The sequence below is a fragment of the Canis aureus genome, chromosome 36, assembly GCF_053574225.1.
Source record: "Canis aureus isolate CA01 chromosome 36, VMU_Caureus_v.1.0, whole genome shotgun sequence".
NCBI lineage: Eukaryota > Metazoa > Chordata > Mammalia > Carnivora > Canidae > Canis > Canis aureus.
Window position 1 is genome coordinate 30,339,397 of NC_135646.1, and position 26,715 is coordinate 30,366,111.

At 37.3% G+C, this 26,715-nt stretch overlaps 1 protein-coding gene and 2 long non-coding RNA genes across 60 annotated transcripts in view; 1 reads left to right on the forward strand and 2 right to left on the reverse strand.

Moving 5' to 3' along the window:
* The window catches only part of LOC144305715 (uncharacterized), a 161,037-nt gene extending 152,588 nt beyond the window's left edge, over window positions 1–8,449 (reverse strand). For 39 of the 45 annotated variants that reach the window (XR_013372738.1, XR_013372741.1, XR_013372737.1 and 36 more), the window contains exons 1-2: window positions 8,325–8,449; window positions 5,999–6,077 (exon numbers count right to left, since the gene is read on the reverse strand). This is a non-coding gene — a long non-coding RNA (uncharacterized LOC144305715). Of the gene's footprint in view, window positions 1–1,029; window positions 5,019–5,998; window positions 6,078–6,645; window positions 7,985–8,324 lie in introns of those variants that run through there. The other 6 variants (XR_013372769.1, XR_013372753.1, XR_013372776.1 and 3 more) reach the window with 5 other exon arrangements.
* Window positions 6,911–10,512, forward strand: LOC144305718 (uncharacterized). The gene is made up of 2 exons (XR_013372777.1): window positions 6,911–7,910; window positions 9,677–10,512. It is a non-coding gene; the product is annotated as an uncharacterized LOC144305718 (long non-coding RNA).
* The window catches only part of PMS1 (PMS1 homolog 1, mismatch repair system component), a 107,570-nt gene continuing 91,150 nt past the window's right edge, over window positions 10,296–26,715 (reverse strand). For 12 of the 14 annotated variants that reach the window (XM_077884767.1, XM_077884766.1, XM_077884772.1 and 9 more), the window contains 4 exons: window positions 21,298–21,777; window positions 17,901–18,031; window positions 13,619–13,779; window positions 10,296–10,526 (listed from right to left, as the gene is read on the reverse strand). In XM_077884767.1, the coding sequence (XP_077740893.1) occupies window positions 10,362–10,526; window positions 13,619–13,779; window positions 17,901–18,031; window positions 21,298–21,777 (937 nt within the window). In that variant the 3' untranslated portion in view covers window positions 10,296–10,361. Of the gene's footprint in view, window positions 10,527–11,531; window positions 11,614–13,618; window positions 13,780–17,900; window positions 18,032–21,297; window positions 21,778–26,715 lie in introns of those variants that run through there. The other 2 variants (XM_077884775.1, XM_077884779.1) reach the window with 2 other exon arrangements.

The following is a 26,715-nucleotide window of genomic DNA, read 5'->3' on the forward strand; positions in this document are numbered from 1 at the left end:
CCATAGAAAAAATACATCAAAATTATTATAAAACAGGTTTGAATCAATGGTCAAAGACCCTCGAACAAATTATGGATCAAGAGTGGAAGGTCAATAACTGCTTATTATCCCACTTCTGACAATACAGTCACCAATGATCTCAATGAAAATAATAATGTGGTGGCTTAGGAAACATGTTAGTACTTCCCAAGAATCTATATGAATATTTCATATTCAGTGAATATGAAACAGAATGATTAAGCTGATACATAGGAAAGTACCTTGTAAACTGCTCAGATTTACAGCAATGATACTACTAGTCTGTAATAACTGAGTCAACGAAGTTAGCTCAGAATGAAAACTGGCTTATGAAAACTATGTAAGAAACTTTTTAGATATGCTTAGAGTAAGAAGATGAACAAAAAAAGTCTGTTTGTTTCGGATGATTAACTGAGGAAGGTGACATGGACAACACAGACCAGCTTCTACTCTGCTTCCTTTTCCTTGCCATATTAAAAAAAAAATTCAAATTGGAAAAGGTACAATATGCAAAACTGACACTGCAGATACGATGTAGATACATTACAGAGTCCTATAAATTCTCTGAATTAAATTCTCCAAGTAAAACCCAGATCGTTCTGACATGAAATATATGTGATAATAAAATACTGGGAGCTCAGCTAGATTCCCTAAGCCTTGGAATCAGAGTTTTATAATATATATAGTGTATATATATATATATATATATATATATATATATGCCCCAGTTCTCCACAAAGAAAAATCAATAAATGGTATCACCTAGAACTAATATAGCTTTCATGTTCATGGATACATGGGCACTGAATCATGACCTAATTGAGAAGAATATCCGGATTTCTTGGAACACTACATGACTGAAGTCTAAAGGAAGTCTCCATTCCTTACAACCAGAAATAAAGTACTCCAGAGGCTTGATAGACATGAAGAAAATGAGGAAAATCAGCTGAAATCTATTCTTCTACAAGCAATTAAAATGTTTCCCCAAAGCACTGAATGATACACATCGCTCTGTGGTCCTCACTACTCCACTCCCATCAGCTCCTATCTTTACTTCCCCCTATCCTGTTGGATCTCATATCTATCTCATTCTATTAATGATTCCCCCTCTTCTGCACCTTTACCCATTCTTCTCTACATCTCTTTTCTAATATATAAACATGTGCAAAGGTTTTTTTTTTTTTTTACATATTTAAAACAAAAATTCTCACTTGGCTTCATATCCCACTTTGGCTTCATCCTCTCATTATATTATACTTTATGTGTACACTCTTCTCTGTTTTCTCATGAACTTCTCAACTCACTATAAGATACCTTTTGTTTCTGCTCTACTGACTATGCTCTTGGTAAGTTCCCCAATGATCTCTAAACTGCTAAAACTAAAGAATATTTTGTGATCCTTGTTTTATTTTGACCTCTCTTAAACATTCAATACTGACTTTTCCCTCCTTCCTGAAATTATCATTTCCCTTGGCTTCTAAGACCACTATTGCTCATGTCCCCTGCCTAGATAAAATCTCTTTGGCTGCCTCTTCTCAATAATCTTTATGGGCTCATCCTGTTCCTTAAAATATTAGTGCTATCAGGATTCCATTATTATTTTCTAAATAAATGTATAAATACATGCAATTCTAAATTTTCTTCCTCTTAGTATGCTCTCTGAATAACTTCTCTATATCAGAGACTTCACCTATACTATTATTACAAGTCTGCATTTCCAGCTCTATCCTCTGTTCTGAGCCATATACAGAGCTTACTATATATCTCAATGTGGATGATCCTTAGGCACTTCAGAGGAATAAATCAAAACAAAAACAGAGTATAACTTTCAAGTTAGTATAAAACAAACAAAAAAAATTCCATTGGAATGAGGAGTGAAAGCATCCATTATCACAGTGAAAGATTTTAACATCCTCTTTTAGTACTCAATAACTAATAAACAAAAAATGTTCATGGATGTTTGTGTTAATAACACAATTAATGAGCTTGATCTGATCTAATGAAAGGGTGTTTGTGTGTAAATCTGTGCTCAACAAATGATACTCTTTTCAAGAACATTTACAATAGATTTATTTTTAAGAACTATATTAGAAACTGTGTACTAACTCTGAGACAACCAGTAAAACAGAATAGGGAATTCAAAAATCAGTGGAGAAAGGATGTACTTCGGTAACAATAAATATCTCAGGGTAACTGAAAACTGATAATCTATATGATACAAAAAGATTTGAATTTATACAAAATAAATTCTAGATGAATTCGATCTTTAAGCGTAACAATGTTAAACTTTATCTGAACTCTGTGTTCCCTGAAAGTAATGGTAGTTGAAAACTCCCTCCACCTTTTTGTGTTCCCAGAACTATGGAGGACTACTCAGCTCTAACGTATTCCTAGATATGACCCACTCCTACCCTTCCTCAGTGATTGTAACCTCCTTGTTTATCTGCCCTTATAAAATTCAAGTCCCCTTCTTTTGAGATGTTCCTAATGATTACTGTCACTACTGTAATACCCTCAATAAAATAATCTTCATTGTCTGGTACCTCTGACAAGTAGAAAAAGCAAAGTGGAAACATTGTTAAAAGAAAATGTGAGAAAAATCTTGGTAGCTCTGGGGCAAGTAAGTGTTTCTGGACTAAAATGGATAAACTTCAAAAACAGTTTTAAGGGCAGCCGGAGTGGTTCAGCGGTTTGGCGCTGCCTTTGGCCCAGGGTGTGATCCTGGCGACCCGGGATCGAGTCCCACATCAGGCTCCCTGCAGGGAGCCTGCTTCTCCCTCTGCCTGGGTCTCTACCTCTCTCTCATGAATAAATAAATAAAAATCTTTAAAAAAAAAGTCTTAAGTGAAAAAACCCTGCATTTATAGATTCATATACAGTTTAAAAGTATGTGTGCATATGTGCAAGCTCTACTCACTTTTGGCCTCAACTATACTGAAAGACCTCTCTTACAAACTGATACAGATTGTAAATTGGTGGTCATAGAGGCTGGGGGTGGGTGAACTATGTTTTTTAAGTTTAAATAAATTAAATAAAAAAATATTTTAAAAAATATACTCCACATAACCTTTGATGAAGGGATATAAAAATATTTTGTTAAAAATGGTGTGAAAAAAATGAACAAAAACATGCAAACAAAAAAATTCCCAGCCCTCCAGCCCAGCTGCCCAATGTTCCTCAAGAAGCTGATCACCCCTGCTGGTGTGGCTTTCTTTTATTCTGAACCTCTCTGCATTTTTATTCTTCTCTATCAGGGGTATTTGTGGACTACTCTCTTTAATGGACCAAACCTTCCTTCCTGAAGGGAGAGACTGCGCTTTATTTAATTCTGAATCTCTCCGTGTCTTAAATTCCCCATTGTGGTTTTTGACAGATGTTTGGTAAAAATGGAGTGAATAAATTTGAGTAAGTTTTCAAGTGTCACTAAAATCATTCTTTATGAAAGAGGTAAAAAGCCCAGAGGAGACTGCCCTTAAGAAACTATTATTGGAGGGTGGGGGGTGAGGGCAATATCTAGACAAACCATAACATGAATCAAAGATAAAACAAAAGTTAATATTCAATAAAAATTATTAGTCTCTTTCTCACTCATAGTTTGATCCATGGATAGATGACAATATGGAGGGTGAGACTAGAACATTCTAGTGATTATGTGGAAGAGTTGAAAATCAGATCTTCAAATAATCCTCAAATGTAATATTATCTCCAGTCTCAAAAGCATGATCATAAAACAACTTAAAAAGAAATTTTTTAATGCTAGACGTCATGAGAAGAAAATAAAATGCAGGGCTCCTGGGTGGCTGAGTTGGTTAGCCATCTTCTTGATTTCAGTTCAGGTCATCATCTCAGCTCAGGTCATGGAATTGAGCCCCAACTTGGGCTCTACACTCAGTGAGGAGTCTGCTTCTATCCCTCTCTTTTTGCCCCTCCTCTCTGCTCACACACACTCTAAAATCATCTTTTTTAAAAAGGAAAAAAATGCTAGATATTTCATAAATTTATATTAAAAAAGACTACATTTTTGTATGAAAATTTCAGATAAGTTTGTGACTTTTATGGTGATCATTTTCTCAAAGATCATATGACATTTTAGTAATAAACCTTCTCAAACTGGCATGATGTAAGTGTTCTATTTTTCTTTCTTTGTATAATAATCATGTCAAAACTTAGTGGTTCAACAATTTATCTTTCATGATCATGGAGGTTGATGAGCTCAGCTGGGCAGCTCTCACTGAGGGTATTTCATAGTCGTAACAGATGGCAACTAAGGCTAAAGTCATCTGAAGGCATCTTCCCTTGATCTCTGGCATCTGAGTTCAGGATGGCTGAACAACTGGGAACAGTAGCCAAGCAGCTTTCTCCACCTGGGTAGCTTGTGCTTTCTTTTAAGAGACTCAAGGTAGAATGACTTCTTACGAGGTGACTGACTTACCCTGAGAAATTATTTCAAGAGAGACAGGAGGAAAGCTGCAAAGCTCCCAGGAGTTCATCATGGAAGGCATATAGTGTCACTTCTGTTATAATCTAATGTTCAAAATGACCATAAACTAGCCCAGACTCAAGGAAGTAGAGGAAAAGTTTCCACCTCTTAATGGGGGAATGGCTTGGGGGTACAAGAAGGCAAGAATAAATGGTAGCCATTTTGGAGTTGGCTACCTCAGTAACATTCTTGAGAATAATAAATCCAACATTTTTGTTTTAAGATTTATTTATTTTTTAGAGAGAAAGTGCATGCAAGGGGTGGAAAGAGAGGAACAGAAGCAGATTCCCTGCTGAGTGGAGCCCAATGCAGGGCTATAGGGTTCAATCTCAGAACCCTGAGATCATGACCTGAATCAAAATCAAGAGTCAGGGATCCCTGGGTGGCGCAGCAGTCTGGCGCCTGCCTTTGGCCCAGGGCGTGATCCTGGAGACCTGGGATCGAATCCCACATCAGGGTCCCGGTGCGTGGAGCCTGCCTTTCCCTCTGCCTGTGTCTCTGCCTCTCTCTCTCTGTGTGACTATCATAAATAAAAAAAAAATCAAGAGTCAGAGGCTCAAATGACTGAGCTACCCAGGTGTCCCTAAACCCAACTTCTTATATAAAGAATGGCGTCCCATAGGAAAACTCAAATATAACTTCCCAATGAAAACTAACAGAGAACCATAAACAGACTCATAATTCTGATGATTTGATTTTCAATATATGTTTATATTAAAAATGTATCTGTATTCTATTTTAAGAACCTAGTATTTGGTCAAAGGATTATGTGCACTCTTGTTAACCCAGTGTGGTTTCCAAACCAATAGAGATGTCGGAAATGCAGAATGCCAGATCCTACCTCAGAACTACTGAATCCAACATGTTTTATCAAGATGCCCAAGAAGTTCATATGCACATTACAGTTTTGGTAAGTGGGGACTTTGACTATGTTCACACACTAGTATACACAGGGTATCCTCAAACCTCTCATTTGAAAAAACCTAGAAAACATGAAGTAGCCTTCTTCCAACTTTGAAGCAGAGAAGTACTATACATTAGTACTATAGAAGTACTATACATTTTGGTTTTAAGCAGAAAAAATAGCTAAAATTGGACTGTCCCTATAGAATCTTTGATAAGTTAGAAACTACATATGTGGAGTAGAATTCTTGTTTATATCTGAGACATCAAGGATCATCACCATCTAAGTGGGAACATGACTATGACAATTTTTTATAGAACGAGAGAAGCTAAGACAGACCTCCCAAAATGCAAAGAACTTCAAAATAGATAATAAGTACCTTATGTACATTTAGCTATTTATATATAAAGACACATGGAAATGTTTTTTGCTATTACTATTAGTGAATTACTTAAAATATATTTTTGGGCACGACAACATGACTCTCTTGCAAGTTAACTTGCTGTTATTCACCAATGTCTTTGGATAAAATGAAAGCAAAGTTAAAACCAAAAATGCCCTTTTTAAATAAATAAAATTAACTTTTGAGAGCATACCATTTTCTTCCAAAAATATGTTCAATCCATTCACAATTTCTTGCTTCCTTCTTCTTAACTCATCACTCATTTCTATGATCTAAATTATAAAACATAAAATGCCTACAAGAAAGTTCTTAAAAATCAAATCAATTCAACATTAAAGGTAATTTTTAATTTGCCAGCCATTATTTTGTCTTGCTAAGCATCTGAATGTAAATATTATCTAGGAAATCATATCTGAATATTGAAGTCTTTTATAAATAAAACTATTACATTTAAGGAACAGCTACAAACTTTAGGCTGGTTTCCAAAAGGTCCCAGATACAAGCCTAGATTATGATGTAAACATCTGATTTAATAATTTAAGAAGATAATGAAAGATTTTCCTAGTCTGTGAGAAGTCAAAAGAATTAGCTGCAAATATATGGACTTCTTAGCAGGGGCGGGGCAAACGAGCCTCCATTCTTGTAGTATACCTGTTATCACCATAAGTTAGCCAAGTGAGAGACTTCTTTTCCCTTTGATTCTATTACAGCATCATCTCAGAGGATCTAAACTGAAAACCCCAAAGGCTATGGGTGCCTCAATATCTGTCAAAGAGATTCTATTTGTTACCGCCGAGCCTTTATCTCTTTCCCTTTGGATCAAACTGTCTGAATTCTTACCTCACCCGCTAACTTGCTCTATCTGCTTTTAACTTGGCTAGAGTCTTCCAAACCTTACTGCGGACGTCCTGCCTAAAAGCTTTAATGGCTTTCCACAGTCTTCATGATAAAACTTCCCAACTCCTTAGTGGCCTGAGACCTTCGTGAACAAGGTACTGTCCGTTCTGATTCCATCAACATTCACTCTTCAAGATCCAATGGTGTTGGATTTCTGGATTCATCGGGATTCCTGGAGTCATCGGGATTCCTGGATTCATCACCGCTGGGACGCATGCTATTGCACCTTCCTGAAATTCCCTTCTTCCCTTTCTTCTCGCAGGTAATTCCTTATTAAGGCTCAGCTTTCTAGAGTCTTCCACAGGTTCCCCCAAGTCAGAGTGGTGCCTCCTTGTGCTTCCAGAGCACATACTACATGTCCTCGTCGCATTCACCACGTTTCCCTGCAAGGAATGTCTTCTTTGTGGCCTGCGCTCAGCACCGTGACACTCCGTGAATGTCACCGGATAAACGAAGAGATGAACGCTCGGCTGAAGCAGACAAGGAGGGCTTTGTTTCAGGGGTTTCTAGTCCAATCTGAGTACAGGAGGAGAAATCTAACCTCCCCAACCCCACCCCTGACACCGATTAGTCTCAAAGATTTTATGGGACAAATGGCATCGTCAGAGGCGACTAAATACAGTCAAGAGTAATGTAGTAACGATCAGCTGAAAGGAGGTTATTGCAGGTCCTGCTAATGAATATTCAAGACAAGACAAGACAAGACAAGACAAGACAAGACAAGGGAGAGACCAAGGGAGAGACCAAAGTAGAGTCCGAAGCGAGGGTGCACTCGGGGGTCCAGTTGGCAGCTTCACTGCAGGGAGGAGGGAACCACGAGCTCGAAGCCGCGGGTGTGCGATCGCGAGGGAGTGCCGGTGTGAGCACGGGCGGTGGCTCCGACGTGGTAACCACGGGGACGGCACCTCAAAACCTGGACAAACGGCCTTGACCTCGTCTGTGGCGGCCTGAGGAGGAACACGCGGAGGAAACCGTCCCGGGGCGGCCGCGAGCGCTGGAAACAGCGGAGATCTCCAAGGTGACAGGGGCTCAGGCAGAGGCGGTGCGGCCCTCACGGCCCGTCCTCGTCAAGGAGCGTCAGGCACCCGCAGGTCATCTTGGCTCGGCGGGGAGGCGGGCTCGCAACCCCGCGACTTACCTTACCTTTGTTCTGCGTAAGGACGTTGGGAACAGAAGGGGCGGAGCGCCGGCTCGTCCGTGGGCCCGAGGTGGGTCCTGAAGAGCTCGTGTGTGTGACTGGGTGGCTCGGGGGCGCAGGGGGCACCCCCGGGGCACCGCCTCCCCCAACCCTCCCCCGCCCCTCCCCCCGCCGGCCACGACCAACGCGGCGACTCGAATTCACCTCACGAACCTCGGCCGACAGCCGGCGGCCCCACAGACACGGCGCGTCCACGCTTTTGCTGGAGCCCGGCCACCGCCTCCGGGTGGGAGCCCCGAGGCCCCGACGGGCCGCAACGCCCCGCCATGCGGGTCGGGTCCCGGGCTCTCGGAGGGCCCACCCTGGGGCCGGCTGGGCCCCGACCCACAAGAAAAGCGCGCGACGCAGGTGGACCCCTCGGCCTCCCTCGCCTCCCCTCGCCCTTCCGGGCAGCGCCACCTCCCGGAGCTGCAGCGGCCGTTACCTCCATCCCCGGCGCCGGGACTTCGCCGTCGCAGCCGCCCGCTCCAGCCATTCTGCGCAGTCACTGCGGCGGCTGCAAGGGCTTGTGGGGGCCGGGGGCGGGGCCTCGGCGGGGCGGGGCCTCGGCGGGGCGGGGCCTCGGCGGGGCGGGGCTTCTGCGGCGCCCAGGGGAAGGAGGCGGGGCCTCGGCGACCCCACCCAGCAGACCACCTCCCATAAATCTCTGCGGCCCGCTCCAGTCCTTCTGTGGGGCCGCCGCGGCTGCAAGGGCTTGTGGGGGCGGGGGCGGGGGCGGGGCCTCGGGGAAGCCCGCCGCGCCCCCACCCTGCAGACCGCGGTACAGAAATCCTTGCGGCTGCGGCCCGCGTTGAGCTCTTTCCTTACAGGGGCGCCAGGGAGTGTTTTGTCCTCTTTTCCCCAAAATACTTTTGTTGACCTTAATGACGCTTTAGGGCCTATTTCTCGTGGCAGCACAGAACAGTGATAATAGTACCTACAATCTTAAATTTGTTGTTAAGCTTAAATGAGATCATACGAGATCCCTAAGTGCGTAGTGTATCCAGCAAGTGGGTGGTAAATACCCACCGTCGTTACTACCACTAGCCTGACTGGGTCAAGCGAAGGCAGCAAAGAAACAGTGAAGTAAGCTTGTCTTAGAAGCTGTTGTAGGGTCTCTTGCAACAATGGACTTCATCAGCTAGAAAAGGAGTCCTAAATCTTGCTTAGGGCTGGTACAAATGTATGATGCAAACTTCATCATCTTCTGCATCTCTGTGGGCTTCTCCTTCCTCAATTTACCCAGTATTTTAAAAAGTATTACTCTCGGTAATGTCTCCCAGAGACGGGCCCCAAACTCTCAAAGGGGATAACGGAAAAAAATATAGTACTTAGGTTATGGGTAAGAGGATCATGATGGCAGGAAAAAAGGCCTGGCTTACGGCAGAATTTCTGGTATGTTTGTACCTCTTAACACAAGGGTCTTAAGAGTTAAAGACTTGAGAATTATGGGAGATGGTAGTGAGTGTGGAGATACTGTATCCAGTATAACAAATCATACTTTATAAAACAAATATATCCAATAAAAATGTTTCAACTTTTTGTAAATCAAATGTTTTGGTGCACTGTATGTGGGACCTAGTTTCTTAAAGCACACAGTCATCTTAACCTGAATGTTAAGTCTCTGGATTTTCCCATTTTCTCTGCCAAATGTTGACCCCAATGCTCAATAATTTCCATGTACGAGACAGCAATTTCTAAACGGTTACCCCAAAATAGAGATGAATGGCAGGATTTTGAAAGCCAAGCTTTCTTCTTCCCCTAAACTTCATTTTCTCACTTTCTCTGTCTTTTCAGCCTACTTTAAACAACAGGGACAACTTCTGTCACATATGCCAGCTCATCTCGGACTTCTCTCTGCGCAGGTGGAACCAGCCTATTAGTCCACTCAAGGCTGGGTGGCTGACACAACATCTATTTTCTCACAGTTCTGGAGGCTAGAAGTCCAGTATTAAGGTGCCAGCACGCTTGCTGTCAGTTGAGAGGTCTATTCCTAGATTATAAAGGGCCGCTGGCTCTCTGTATCCTCACATGGGAGTTGGTGGGAGAAGAGAGAGAGTGAGCAGAAGCTCTGATGTCTCATAAGGGCACGAATCCCACCATGGGAGCCCTTGCCCTCAGGACTTCATGTAACCGAATTACCTCCAAAAAGGTCCCATCTCCAAATTCCGTCACAATGGCGGTTTGGACTTCAACAGATGAATTCTGGGGACACAATTCAGTCCACAGCCCTTAGTAAATCAACCACTCAAGAATACTAGGTATTTTCAGTTTGGAGTTTATAACCAATAATTTGTATGAAGGCTGGTTCTTGAGAATAAAATGAATAGTAGACATTAGTTTAAGATTTTGAATTTTTTTCAAATTACAAGTCAGTGAAGCTTCACTTATAAAATAACACATGATAGTAGAAAAATGGTTTAAAAAGTGACTCATTTTATTGCCAAATCAATTTCAATAGTAACAAATTTTCTTAAACATATCAGGTAGCTTCTGGAAGATGTGTCAAATGATGAAAAAATGGGCGACCATGAACACACTCTTTAATTTCACTTCCAAATTGGTCCTTCATTCTATAGATAATGTCTTGGACGTCCTCTTTGGATAAGTACATAGGCAACTGTCTAGACAGACGCACTGCTTCCCCCTGTGAAGAGAAAGCCATATATTTTACTGTGACATACCTTGAAGCAGACACCATGTTACTCCTGGCAAGAAGAAGACAGAAAATAGATTATAGTTTTATTATCCACTCAGATATTAAACACAAATTATGTGTTAGTCACTGTTGCAGGTTTTATACCGTGGAGAGTTAGACAATATCCTTGCTCTTGTGAAATTTATAGTCTAGTGCAGAGAAAACAGATAAAAAGACAAAATTTGGGGGTGCCTAGGTGGCTCAGCTGGTTGGGCATCCAACTCTGGATTTCAACTCAGGTCATGATCTCCGGATCATGGAATTCTGGTATTAAGCCTGGGGCTGGGCTCTGTACTGGGAGTGAAGCCTATTTGGGATTCTCTCTTTCTCTCTCTGTCCCCTACCACCTTCTGCCCCATTTGTACTTTCTCTAAAAAAAAAAAAAAAAAAAAAGACAAAAAAATTTCAATGAGTAATAATGCACAAAATTAAACTGGTCAACGTAATAGTGATTTTGTGGTTAGGAAAAGCTTCCTCAAGGAGACATTTAAGTTTCAATTTAGATAAAAAAAAATCATGCAAAGATCATGGGGAAAGAAAAGCATTTCAGGTAGAACAGAACTGAAGGGTCAGTGTGTGTATAGCAGCTACTAAAGGGAAAAGAGAACTAAGAAAGGGAGTTAGATAGGGGCCAGATCACCCGTCAGGATAGGGTTCAGTTTGGGCTTTAAACTGAATGCACAGTGAAGTAACCAGAGGGTTTGAAAGCAAGAGCCTAATATTTGCCTCATACTTTAAAACAATCAGTCGCACCGCCATGTAAAGTATGGTTTGAGGCAGGTCAAGAAGAGAAATGCAGGGTAGGGTGTACTGCAGGCAATCACTACAGTCCTGGTGAGGTGGTGAGTTTTTGACTAGGGTGACAGCAGTGGAGATGGAGGGAGGTATAAAGACTCCTGACAACAGGGCACCTGGGTGGCTCAGTTAAGTGTCTGACTCTTGATTTTGGCTCACCATGATCTCAGAGTCATGAGATCAAGCCTCCCATTGGGCTCCATGCTGGTCATCCTGCCCACTTAAGATTCTCTCTTCTTCTCTTAAAAAAAAAAAAAAAAAGTCCTAACATTAACGAGAGGTAGAGGCAAGACTTGCTGATGAACTGGTTATGAAGGATACAGAATCAAGAATAATGTCTACATTTTTGGTATGACAATAGTGTTTTCTGAGATAGGAAAATCTAAACGTTTAGGAGTAAACAGTATTAGCAAAGTGGTTTCTTTTAAGATTTATTTTAAAAAGGGACGTCTGGGTGGCTCAGTGGTTGAGCGTCTTCTTTGGCTCAGGGTATGGTCCCGGAGTCCCAGGATCAAGTCCCATATCGCATTCCCCTAGAGGAGCCTGCTTCTCCTTCTGCCTGTGTCTCTGCCTCTCTCTGTGTGTCTCTCATGAATGGATAAAAAAAAAAAATCTTAAAAAAAAAAGATTAAAAAAGTATTGTACTTCAAAGAGCTTGAGGCTAATATTATTCTAACCACATTCCTTCTCCCATTATCTTTCAAACCATCCTACTCCTTTCCAACTAAACCATCTCAATCCCTCCTTATTGCTCTGCCCCACCAGCACCCTTCTTGTCATCTTTCCCTAATTAAGGTACTAATAGTAAGACATTAAGGATACTAGCTTCCTGTATTCCTTTTTGATTCCTACTAGAACCTAATTCATCTTTAAATTCATCTAGGATCTAACACCACTTCTCATTTACATTATGGGTTCAATGTGCTCACTCACCCCCTTGTCCTACCATATTCATTCATCCTGTTAATCCCTACACTTGGATAAATTGTACCATCCACTGCTGGAAAATCACCAAACTGTCCTGGTTGGATGTTAGCTCTTAGGAGTGCTCAATGCCATTTGGACATCTTAGTCTCTCTACTCAATCTTCTCTTACCGTACTGATAATTCTTACTTTCAGATCTTCTCTATTACACTCAAATCCCCAATGCCTCCCCAGCCCCTTGACTCTCATTTGCTAACTTCTTCTATACCTTTATAAATGTATCAGACATGACCTCTCTCAAGTTTATCTCAAGATATTTTTACTTCCACTTACCCTCTTCTCTTGATGGAGAGAACAGAGAACAGTTTCTCCTTTCTGAAGCTAATATCATTATCCCATCTTCCTTCTTGGCTCTTTCGGAATATCTGCTCTCCGATTTTTTGTCAGTCTCTTCCACCAACAAAAGAGACAAGCCAATTTCTCTTTTCTTCTTTTCACCACCATATGACCTGCTGCCTGCACTTTTTTTTTTACCACTGCCCCACTCTTTAGCCATTGGCAAGTTTTCCATCTGGACTACTTTCCTATTATCACTGCCATCTAGCAGCCATACCTGATGGTCTTCTAGAACTATTTTACCCTATAGAGGATGTGATACTACTACTTACTCATTTTTAAATTTCTTTCTTCCCTTGACCTTTATATCTAGCCCCCTACTGGATTTTCTTTACTGTCCTATCTTTACTTATAATTCTTCTTACTCAGCTTGACCTTAAATGGAAGTATTTCTGTAGATCTTGTAGAAGTTATTTTTTCCTAGACTCCATTCCTTAATTATCAATCCACAATGGATTTAATGTAATGAGAGTTATAACATTAATAAAAAATATTTATATCTGATCCCAATCACTTTCTTGGTTATTTTGAAATCATATTTCATCTTACATAGTTTCAATACACAAAACCCTACCCTCAACCTTCATTTAAGTTTATACTATCTCTTTCACAAGAAAAGATTCCTTTTAAGTCATTAGAAATGATCAGTGTTAAATTGCTCCCACAATAAGCTAGAAAGTTCCACAAGTCAAAACTTTTGAAGGACTTACAGAATGCTACTGAATAAGGATCCAAGATAGGGTTTACTATAACCAGTCTATGATATGAAATTTTTAACAGAGTTTTCTTTTTTTAGTAGTATTTCTTCTTGCAAACAGATAATAAACATTATAGAAATTTTACTATTTTTTAAGTTTACCATCTTACCAAGAAATAGTGAAGTATGTTAAAACTTAACCAACCTACATAATCTAGTAATTCATACCTCTAAATAACTTATCACTTTTCGAGGTCTACATTCATAAACTTCTTTTGCATTTTTGTTTAATATAGCATTAAGAATTTCTTTTAAGTCCATCACTCCATAGAATGGGAGGCAATTAGCCATTTCTTCTATTTCCAAGTAGTCTTCAGCAATGGAAACACCTAAAAGAAAAATAAGTAAAACCAAATGTAGATATAGTTAGTTTTGTTTAAATTATATTCCAGAAAATATCTGTTAAAAACAAAATCACTGTTAAAACAGCGAATCTTCCTTAGAATTTAATATAGTCATGGGGATCCCTGGGTGGCGCAGCGGTTTAGCGCCTGCCTTTAGTCCAGGGCGTGATCCTGGAGACCCGGGATCAAGTCCCACGCGGGGCTCCCTGCACGGAGCCTGCTTCTCCCTCTGCCTGTGTCTCTGCCTCTCTCTCTCTCTCTCTCTCTGTGTGACTATCATAAATAAAAATAAAATAATAAAAAAAAGAATTTAATATAGTCAGGACTAAGTTTTGTTACTTAGTTGGAGAACAAATAATGATTTCCCATAGGATTTCACATTAAGTCATAAGTGCTCATAGACACCACATGTGCTTTATATCATTTAATTTAATCTCACTTATTGCACTTCTGTTCTCTACATTTGCTTACAACATTTCTTACTTTGGAGAGAAAATGGAGCCCCATGATATTTATTAAAGTAAAACTGGCTTAAGTGTTTTAACAACTGGTGCTATTCAAATTCTATTCTACTAGTTTAATACTAACTTAAAGGTCGGAATTATTTCTATGATTATTTTAACTTACAAATTATAAAAATACATAGTAATTTATTTTTTCCAGCCTTATTGAGATATAATTGATAAACACTAAGTTTATGGTGTACATAGTACTTATTTGATACACATATATTGTAAAATGATTACCACTACAGAAACTTATTAATAAAGTACTAATTTGAAAGAACGAAACACTAATGTTTACTCAAAATATTTTAAACAATATTTAAAACTGATATTATTAAAGCGACTTTAAGTAATTTAGTGACTAGGGACGCCTGGCCTGACTGGCTCAATGGTTGAGCGTCTGCCTTTGGCTTAGGGCATGATCCCGGAGTTCCAGGATCGAGTCTCACGTTGGGCTCCCTGCATGGAGCCTGCTTCTCCCTCTGCCTGTGTCTCTGCCTCTCTCTCTGCATCTCTCATGAATAAAAAATAAATAATTTAGTGACTAAAATAAAACTAAAAAACAGCTACATGATTAGATATATACTGGGGTATACTATCCGTAATAGCATAAATTCCAAAAGATAAATTTGGCTTTAGAATGAATTTTAAGATGTTGCCAAGTAGCAGAGATCTGACTTGTCTGGCTCTATCTGTGCACCAGTGTTCTTAATATTGAAGTCCACACCATGTTACCTAGAATTAAGAAAATGAAACCTCAATTTTGGGTAAGTGGTAGCTATCAACAGATGAATAAAAAAAGAGGAGTGATGTGGCTTGAAGAGTTTCAGATTCTGAGATGTCAGTGATCCTGCCCCTAATCTGTTTCCAGTTACAGATCACTTCCTTGGCCTGGATAAGATGCAGTGGTGGTACACTAAACAGAAGAGGCATCCCTGGAAACAACTGGAGGGTAACAGAAGATCTATAATCAAGCATTAAGGGACAGAACACAGAGTTTGATCAAGAGAGACAAAATGAGAGTTTGAGCAACCAGGGGAATTTAAATGAGACTTGACACAGGGTTTACATAGGCAAAGAGGAAGAAGAATATTATAGTTCACATCTTTTTACATATATATAGATAAGGAAATGACAAAAATAATCAGTCCAGAGATTTCATCATTGCTGGTTCTTTACCTTTTATAGTATGATTAGACTGAAAAGTCTAATACTGACTACATTTGCCCTGGAAAATCATACACATTTCACAGAATTACTTGTGGATATGGGCAAAGTATTTGGCAAAAGGTGAGGGAATTGAGCAATATTTCAATATTTTAATCGCATTTACAAAATTCTGATATGGAAACATACAGACATTTGGGACTATGTAACAATAAACTTTTAAGAATTTTCCATAAGATTCTGTGAAATGCTTTTCAGTTTTCAGGGAAAATATGTCAAATGAGTAAGTGGTTTGACAAGTTTTCACTTCTTAAAATATGCAATTCTTATTGATGTAGAGCAAAAAACTATCCCAATTAACAAGCAAAATCCTTAGGATCACATTAAGAACCTTTTCCCTCAAAGCCAAATGTATTCTTCCTCTCTTTTAAATGTCTTTATCATTTAAAAATGTTTTGTGACAACTGGTGAACTGCTCTTCCAAAGTTAGTCCAAAACAAACTCTAAGAGGAGAAATGGTCTTTAAGAAAAACATGACAAAAATTAATGATGGAAAAAAAAAGTCTTAAAAGAGGAAAACATGAGTTTCTAATTTCATCTGTTACTGGTAAGATAAATAATGCTGACGACAATCTAAAAAAAAGTTAATTCCAATCAAATCAAGTCAGTTTGCAGATGACTCTTATTTTTATATCTTTGGTGCCATGCAAAGTACCTGGCATTCAAAAGGATTTAAAAAACACTACCCCATAAGCTAAGAGCTGAAAGCATCTGTCAGACAGAAACTTACTGAGTAATTCATAAATAAACATGCTCTTGGAAAAGACAGGATATTTATCCTAACTTTAAAAAAAATTTCTGTGACAATATCTTTCATGAAAAAAAATGGTACCTGTCAGAAATATCACATTAGAAAAACAAATTAAGAAAAAAATATCACACATGTACCTATACACACCTCTTGCTTCACACTTAAAATAAATTAAAATGATGCTAGAGGTCTCAAGGAAGAAAAGACTTCTGGGAAGACTAAAAGAAATGACAAAAAGGGATACTGGAAAATGGAAAGAAAGAATATTCCTTTGGCAAGTACTATGCTGATTTCTTTATGTACCTCCTTAACTGCTCACAACAACTTTATTAAGTAAATATCTCAATTTTTATAGGAAGCAATATAATAAATTAGTTAAAAGCTAGGGTAAAGGCACTTAGGTTCAAATCCTGGTTCTACTACTAACTGGTACCCTTAAGTAAACTTCACTGTGCCTTGCTTTTTCCACCAATAAAATGGAGACAGTAACAGAACCTACTTCATAGGGCTACTGGGAAGATTAAATAAGTTAATACATTTAATATTTAGATTAATGCCCTGTACATCATAATTATTCAGTAATTAGTAGTTGTTATATGAGAAAGCATTGAGGTCAACAGACTTTCCCAAGAATACACTTTTTAAATGGCAAAGTTGAGATTTGGACTAACTCTCTTCACTCCAAATCTAAATATCCAAGATTGAGATAGAAGGTAAGAAGTTCAGGGCAGGTCCTCGTAAAACTGTAAAAGTCAATAAAATTAAAGTGTAGGGCACCAAAACATTATTTATATATACTTAATTTCATAGTTTTGTACGACTGATTTTACTTATTTTCTTTTTATGTCTCAGCAAAACATTCCTATAAAAATCTCCAACACTGTTTTGGTTGAACTTTGTTTTTCTACATCTTGGTCATGACAAATTTAGGAGCAGGCAGAAGGGGGGACAGTGGAATCCCTACTCTTCATGGTACCCTTGATACCAGATGAAGGGAAAGTAATAGGACAGGACCAGCCTAGGCAGTTAGGGCAGAAAACAGTTAAGTATGAGAGTTATGAAGAAGAGAGAAGGGACCAACCAGGAAAATGGAAGTGTCCTACTCAGAAGGATTTACTTTTCTCTACACCCAGTGAATTGCCATAGAAAGAAAATAGTGTTATCATAGTCTTTTCAGCAAAGCAATGGAATCAAATCATTCACTCTCTAAATAGATTACTGATACTATAAATCTAATTGTCAAAATAGGTAAATCCTTTAAAAAAAAGAGATGTCCATTTTTGTTAAACCTTTCCAATGTACTACACATTTCTTTCATCTAAAGGAGTATTCAATAATTCAAATAAAGTAGGCACTCTGCATATTGTGACAAAAGATGTTAAAAATTACAGTGAAACTACTCAGTTATGAAAACACAAATGCAAGGTAACAGACTGAAAGAGATGCCAGATTTACTAGTTTCAGACAGAGATGACCTTTTTGAAATACCTGTTTTTACATAGCTGACACTGTACGTTTGGTGAGACAAAACTATACCCTAATATGTATATGAAACTCAAATGTAACTTCTGGAACAAGACTTATTTTTCCTAGTCAGGAAATGGTAAACCACATCATCATACCTGGTATCCATTTTATCTTGAAACCGTTTGCTGTAAGACGAGGATCGGACAGGTAAGTCGATCCACTATATCTCTGATCATCTGTGGTCATTTTACATAACATCTCTAAATAATGAGATCCATTAAAAAGACTGTAAAAGAAATTACGATCCTTTAACTTATTAAATATGTAAAATGAAGAAGATTTAATTCAAAGGCCCTTTAAAGAACCAGTAGGGCCTAAAGCAGGTCATAAGCAGGAAGGAGCTTGAATATAATAGTATATTATTATTATATGTTATGTTTAATAAAATGTACATCAATATCCAAAAAAAAAAAAGGCCCTTTAAAAATGATCAGTAACTAAAATGATTTAAGTAGCGCTGTAACAAACTTTGCTTTTTTATCTCTGGTAATATCTTATAGAAAACCTGCTAAATACAGTGTATAGAAAGGAGGAAGAATGGACATAAAAGACAGTTTTTATCTTTTAGAACATTACAAATTAATGTGAAATCAAAAACTGCACTCTCTATAGAATACAAATGAAATTTTATTTATAAATAATGCCAGTTATAAGATTGTTATGAAGGTAAGATCAAGGGTTTAGTAAAGTTCCTATTATATGGTAAATGCTCAGCAAACAGTAGCTATTGTCGTTATTACTGAGCTCTTACTTTGTATTTTATAGATACCTAAATCACTCCATTCAGAGATAAACAACACAGTCCGCATTAGAACCATGGTGAGAAAACTGAGCCCAAGTCATAATCACCCTGTCTTTGACTTAGTTTTGAAAAACTTACATTAATTGTGGTGGGTATGTCACATTCCAAAAGAAGGATAAAAACAATTTTGAATTCAGCCTTACTTCTGTCCATGTTCAAAAAAGAAAGCTTTGTCAGGCTAGTATGGGCCCCAAATAATAGTTTTTAATGTATTTGTTTTTGAGTAACAGAATATCACAAAGAAAAACATCTTTAAATACGTATGATTTATATAAGTACAAAATGATTTTTAAGATATAAGTGAAAGTTCACAAATATCTTTAAGAAAAGTATATCAAGTTTAAAATTTCAGATACACTCTAGCTCTTTTTAAGAAAAGAAAGTATTTTTTTTTTTTTTTTAGGGAGCAACAACTCCTTTCCTTTATTTCTTCCCCTTGCAAAGGGAGATTCAAGTTGAGCAGCAAGGTTTTCCTGCCCCCAAGTGCCCTACTAGACAAGTGAGTGCAGACACCAAACCCTGGGATGGGTAATAGCACAGGCCTCGGAACTTGCCTCAAGCTCCGAGCTGCAGCAGCTGTTTGTATCAGTAAGTCAACATTAAACCCACCAGAAAAGAGCAGCACCACTCAAAGACCTGGGGACCAGCTGGGCCTGAAGCTTTCAGGTGGACCAGAGGCAGGGTTCTTAGTGATAAAAAAGTCTCAAGACAACTGGCCACTTCAGCTTGGCTGGATGGAGCCCACTACAATGAAGGTCACCTCTGTGTATAAGGCCAGCTCAGTTATTTGAAGAAAACTAAAACACACTGGTCTTTCAGAGAGAAAGAACCAAATTTTTTATCAGATTTTTAAACTGTTAATATAGCTCAAATCTGTATTAATTCTTTTTATAATCTTTGACAGTTTGCTAAGCCAATCTTAAGAGAATACTATGAAATATGCTGGATTTTGGTGAATGCAAATACTGTTGCCTTAATTAAAAAGATAGCTCTGACAAATGTTTTCCTATGTCCTGGCCCTGTTTTTCCCTTCTCGTAGCAGGGCTTTTTAAGAAAATATATTTATAAAGATTTTATTCATTTATTTGAGAGAAAGAGAGTGCGTCCACACACAGGAAGAGGGAGAAGCAGACCCACAATAGGGAGCCTATTGTGGACCTTGACCCCAGGGTCCTAGGACCATGACCTGAGCCAAAGGCAGACACTTAACCCATGAGCCACCCAGGTGCCTGTAGCAGGGCTTTTTAACACAAGTTTTAATATACTGTATAAAATATTTTTAAAATTTATTCTTGGGAGTTCTTAAACAGAGTTATCTAGTGATGTGTCCTAGAGAACAAACCCTCAATCTCTAATTTTAGGTTTTTATCTCCTTTATCATCCATATGATTGTCTCTTGTGTCAGATCATAAAAGAAATATTAAATATAAAAAAGGGAAATGTTAATAGGTTGTTAGCTATTTATTTTTACAGAAAACAATCTGCTCATGTAGGATATAAAAGGGATATATTCCATTTTGCAATTTATAGCAGAATCAGTTCAGACAACAATCATCAATGGACCATTGATGGAAATCATTAAATGGAAAGGTTGATAGAGAATTTTAAGGTATCTGAGCAGACTGTCAGCGGCTGAACGCAGTGATAAGTACCTTTCGATGTGATGAAACATGAAGCGCATAGCACAACCTATTAAACAGTCTTACCAGAGAGTAGAATCTAAATCTATTCAACCATCCTGAGCTAACTTCTGTTTACATATGGGAGAGGAAAAAACAAGTTGATCACCACCATGAAGTAGCAAAGGGATAAATGGAGACAATAGAATATTCTAATGAATTAAGTGACTTAGTATCAACAAGTTAATGGTGTGGTATTTAGAAGAGATTTAAGAGACAGACGAAATTTAATACTTGGACCTTGTTTTAGATATAAATTAAACTTAGTAATTTAAAAACTGTAACAAAGACATTTTGAGACAATGAGGAACACTTCCAAGGAATTAATATTGTGAAAAATAGGAAAAAGTCATTTTTTATCACTGGTTAGGCAAGTTATTTTTAAGAGAAAGAAAGTGAAAGATATTTGGGTGGCAACTGTCTAAAAGACTAGGAGAGAGGGACACTTGGGTGGCTCAGCGATTGAGCATCTGCCTTTGACTCAGGGCGTGACCCCGGGGTCCTGGGAATTGAGTCTTGGGTTGGGCTCCCTCCAGGGAGCCTGCTTCTCCTTCTGTCTGTGTCTCTGCCTCTCTCTGTGTGTCTCTCATGAATATATAATATACATATATATATTTGAAAGTACAAGTAGACAAATGTGGCAAAATCTTGATAACTGTTCATAAAGGCTCTTACTATATAATTCTATTTTGGTATGTGTCTGAAATGTTAACAAGTGTACAATGAGAGAGTTACTGTAACCTAACTTCAAAGTTATCCTAGAGACAAGTCACTAAATTACAGGAGAACTGAGATTGATGGTTATTAACTGCAGAAGTAAACTATCTAGAATATTCTACAGTTATTTAAAAACAGTTCCATTAAAGATTAGAAAATCAAGTTTTAAAAATATTCTTTGATAAACTTTTCCCTATCGGAAGACACTTCCAACTTTTTACTGTCAGTTTCTACCTAGTATTAATTGATAAATGCTTTGAGAGCTGAAAAAAGAATTCTACTATTTCACCATACCTCTCTGTTAATATAATTGGCTTTTCCAGGGGCTGTGCAGGAAGTTTATGATTCTCAATAAGTCTTTTAAATAGGAGGGCTTCTTCCACTCTGTAAGGATTTAATAACATCACCTCTGTTTTGGATGTAATTAGCCACGCATCAGGAAACTTGAGATTGTGGATCAAGCAAAGTTCTTCCTTATCTTCTAAGTCAAATTTATGTTTTTTAAAATTTTTTTTTAAGTTTTCCATAGAAAAAGGGATCTGAACTACTTTAATGTTTTGAGTTTTTTTTTCAATATGGGATTGAAAGAGCTCATCAAGTTTTGGCTGATTAGACAATGAAGTTTTCAACTTGTGCTTCTGTGCCAAATTCCATGCACTGGTGGGCTTTATCTTTTTTCTGCCATCTTTTAATGATATTTGTGACTCCTGTTCAATGGCTCTCTTGATTTGCCTATTGTATCGTTCCAAATCTTTAGTAGCCTTTTCTTCATATCTATGAATAAAGAAAAAATAGAACTCATGAGGTCATAATCTGAAATATATTAGCCATCTGAAGTAAATTTTATGAAAAATAAAGAGCTGGTATTCCAAGTCTGATGATGAAGGAACTTGTAGTGGATTAACCCTCCCATACATAACTAGAATAACTTCAAACAAAATACAAAAATCAACTATTGAAAATGAGCACTGAAGAGTAACCAAAAAACAGGTAGATATGGGAATGGATTCAACATTCAAAAAAAGAGATCCATATTTATATAGCTTTTACCCAGAGGGCAGTCCCCAGCATTAAAGGGAGTGCCAGGAACTCAACCAATAAGCTTCACTCTTTTTTAAAAAAAGTTTATAATTTTTATTATTTTTATATCACCTAGTATTACATTATGTAAGTTGCACTCTTATTAGCTTCAATCACCAGAACAGAGTTCCTTGTTTCCAAAACAACTGAAAATTGAAGGAGAAAATCCCATACATGGAAGCCTAGAGGAAAACAACTGCTAGAACGTTAAATGAGCTAAACAGAGATTTTAGTGACTGCCTACTGCAGAGCAAATGGAATTTGGGGCTTGAATTCTATATAATCAGATGGTTTAGTAAACACTTTGGGCTTTATTTTTTTTTTTTTACACTTTGGGCTTTAAATTAAAACTGGAGAAGAGCTACATCTTAGGGTAAGGAAAAAACTATGTCCTAGAACTAAAGTAACTGCCCTGAGATTAAGCGCAAAATTTAAACAGTCTCTCTCTAAGAGAGTATAAAACAGCCTCCACAAACTCAATGTTATCTGTCAGTAACTTCAATATTTGGCAGAACAAACACCAAAACTTTTTAGAAGAAGACAGCAGAATCTAGAATTTCTTCAACATATCACCCACAATGTCCACTATATGATGTTATTATTCAAGCAATAAAATGGGAAAATGTGAGTCATGGCCAAGAGAAAAAGGGGTCAGTGAAAACACACCTCAACATAACTGAGATGTTGGAATTTGAAAAAAAAAATTTTTAAATAGGTTTTTATAAATATTTAAGCCCTTAAAGGAGAACATGATCATAATGAGAGAATAGAAGAGGATCCTAAACAGAGAAAGGAAATTATAAAGAGGAACTAAATGGAAATGGGAATTCTAGAACTAAAAAATACATTATCTGAAATGGAAAATTCCCTGGGTAGGCTTAACAGCAGATCAGAGATGGCAAAAGAAAGGGCCAACAGACTTGAAGAAAGAGCAGAAATTATCCAATCTGAAAAAAATAGAGAAAAATGATGATTAAAAAAACCCCTCAGTGGCCTATGGCACAAGCAACCTAACATAAATGTAATTGGAGTCCCAGATAGAAAAATATAAAGATGAAGAGAAAAAAAAGAACATTTGAAAAATATTATGGCTAATTAGGCAATTTGAAAATATGAATCATTTTATAGATCCAAGAAGGTCAGTAAACTTCAAGCAGGATAAATACAAAGAAATCCACAGGCTGGTATATCAGATTCAAACTGCTGAGAACCAAAGACAGACAAAATCCTTGAAAGCAGTGAAAGGAACAAAAAAGGAACTACAAAAAAAGAATACCACAAATGATGGATATAACTTTTCATCAGAAGTAATGTAGAGTAAATAACATCTTTCAAGTGCCAACAGAATCCAGAATTCAATGATACAAAGCAAAAATGTCTTTCAAAAATGAAGATGACATAGACATTTTTGGATAAAAGAAAGCTTAGAATCTGTTGCCAGCATAATTGCACTATTAAAGAGTTGACACCGGATAGAAACTGATCTATAGGAAAAAAGGATGAGCACCAAAAATGCTAACTACGTAGGTAAATAGAAAAAATGCATCTTAAAAATTTTTTTCATTTCTTTGAAAGATAACTTTAAATTTTTTAAAAATAGCATTTTAACCATATGATTTCACTCATGTGGAATTTAGGAAATAAAACTGACAAACATAGGGGAGGATAAAAAAGAGAGGGAGACAAACCATAAGAGACTCTTAACCAAAGAAAACAAACTGAGGGCTGCTGGAGGGGTGGTGGGCGGTGGGATGTGCTAAATGGGTGATGGGTATTAAGGAGGGCACTTGCTATGACGAGCACTGGGTGTTATATGTAAGTGATGAATTACTAAGATATAACTACTATTATACTATGTTAACTAAATGGAATTTAAATAAACAACAAAAATAAAGAAAGCATTTTAAGGTGAGTTTTATATTGTATATAGATACAAAATATATGACATCAATTGCACAAAGGACAGGGGTAGTAAGTGGGATTATTCTTGCAAAGTTCTTATATTCTCTGTACCTGGAACCCTAATAGGGTTAATCTAGTTAACTCTTAAGTAGATTATGATATATTAAGAATGTATAATATATTCCCCAAAGCAAAAAATTATGCAAAGCCAATAGAAGAATTAAAACTAAACATGAAATTATATTCTTTTAACCCTAAAGAAGGCTGCCTGTCTCCCACAAAAAGGAGGAACAGAGGAACAAAACAAAGATGAAATAAGTAAGAAAATGGTAGACCTAAACACATCAGTTATTACATTACATGGACTAAATATTCCAACTAAGAGGCAGAGATTGTCAGACTGAATTTAAAAAGTAAAATCCAGCTATGTGTGTCTACAAGTTATACTTTAGTCACAAATACTAGTTTGGAAGTAAAAGAAAAAAAGGCACACCATGCAAATCATAAGCATATAAAAGAATAGCTATAGTAATATAAGGTGAAATCAATGATCAATTTCAAAACGAAATTATACCACAGACAAAGAGGGAAAATTCAGAATGACCGAAGGGGCTAACAATAGGCAGGTATACCCATCACAAATGTGTACGTTATCTAATAACAAAGCTATAAGTTACATAAATCAAAACTTACAGATATAAAGTAGAAATGAATCCAGAATCATAGTTGGAGACTTTAATACCCTTCTCTCAGTAACTGACAGAACTAGACCAAAAAATAAAGAACAGCAAAGCTATTGAAGATTTTAGGAATACTATCAACCACCTTTATTAAATTGACATTTTAGAACACTATTTAGCAGCTGCAGAATTCAGATTCCTTTTAGGTGTTATACACTTGGAACACTCGTGAAGATAGATCCTACCCTGTGCTTAATTCTCAGTAAATTTCAAAAGATTGGAATTTGACAGCTATTTTCCCTGTCCATGACAGAATTAATTAGATATCAGTAAGATATTTAGAAATACCCCAAGTATTTAGAAACCAAACAACACAGCTTTATTCATAATAGCCCCAAACTGTAAACCACCCAACTGGAGATTGAATAAACCTTGCTTTATTTATACAATTGAATATTATGTATCAATTCAAAGAATGAACTATACAGAGATATAGGTATCAGAGATATTCAACAAACATGGATGGGAATCACAAAATATTTGAAGTTAGGTGAAGTTAGGCATAAAAGAGTACACATTGTATGATTTTATATATATGAAGTTTAAGCACCAGCAAAACCACAGTAGTGTGGTGAAGTCAAACAGTGGCTGTGTACAGAAGTTGGCTGGTAGGTAGCGTAAGGGAGCTTTCTGGGGTGAGAAAGTATTCTGTACTTCAGGGACAGTGGTTATATGAGTGTGCACATATAAAAATCTACTGAACTATATATATAGTTAAGATCTGTGTATTTTACAATGCTACATTTTACCCAATTTTATTTTAAAAGATTTTATGTTCAAAATATTATTTTAAAAGATTTTATTTATTCATGAGAGACAGCAAGAGAGAGAGAGAGAGAGAGAGAGAGAGAGGCAGAGATACAGACAGAGGGAGAAGCAGGCTCCCTGCAGGGAGCTGGACGCAGGACTCGATTCCAGGACCCTGGATCATGCCCTGGGCTGAAGGCAGGCGCTAAACCACTGAGCCACCCAGGGATCCCCTAAAACAATTTTTAAATGAAGTTTTAAATTTGAGACTGGAGAATTAATGTCACTTCTAATCCTAAGTAACTCTTAAGAAACTGGCTAAATTCTATTATAGGTAATATACGCAAAACAATCTTAGGGAGAAATTTAGATAGCTATGTGTTAGGAAATAAAAATTGTATTCTTGGGAGAATTGTAGTAAATGTTAAAATTGAGACTAAGAAACATGCGACCAGAGCATGTTGTGCAGTTCGTACTCGGTACATGTTTGCTAAATAATGTTAGCTAGATAATAATGTAAGAAAGACCTTGTTTCACTGTAAATAAGATGAAAAATGCCTCTCTGGTTACTTACCAGGCTATATTCATAATTTTATACATTATTTTCTCCCGTTTCTACTTAGAATCTGAAGTTCTGGATTAGCTACATAAAACACACAATCTTCAATAGTTTACTTTCAGTAGGTACTATAAGTAAGTATTTTTAGCTCTTGGACATTCCAATTCAAGATTTTTCCCTTATGGTGAAAAATGAGTTCGAGATAAAGGTCACCATTTGTAATTAATTATAATGTGTAAATTTTCACATATGGTACTAATCTTGTGATTTACTCAAGAAGTCAATTTATTAGTTCCCTGGGAAACAGAAAAAGCTATGTCCAAAGGAATATTAAGTAAATGTTAAGTAAAAACAGCTATCTTTCACTTTACTGTCATTAAGAGATTCAGTAACCTGAATGGAAAACATTAATTCTGATTTGACCAGTAATCAATTAAAATGTGTTTGTGTAAAAAAAAAATAAAAAAGTTTTTGTGACTAAAGATTAAATGTAATCATAAAGTTTATTTACTATTTTCAATACCCCAATTACAATATTATTCTTACTTATTTTAAGTAGAATAAGTATTTGTTCATAGCTACTACAAAGTTTTAATTAACATCAATTGGCTGAAACCCCAGTAGCCAGGGCACATGGCCTAAATCTGGTTTCTAATCTACTAGAGGAAAGGAGAAGAAAACCAA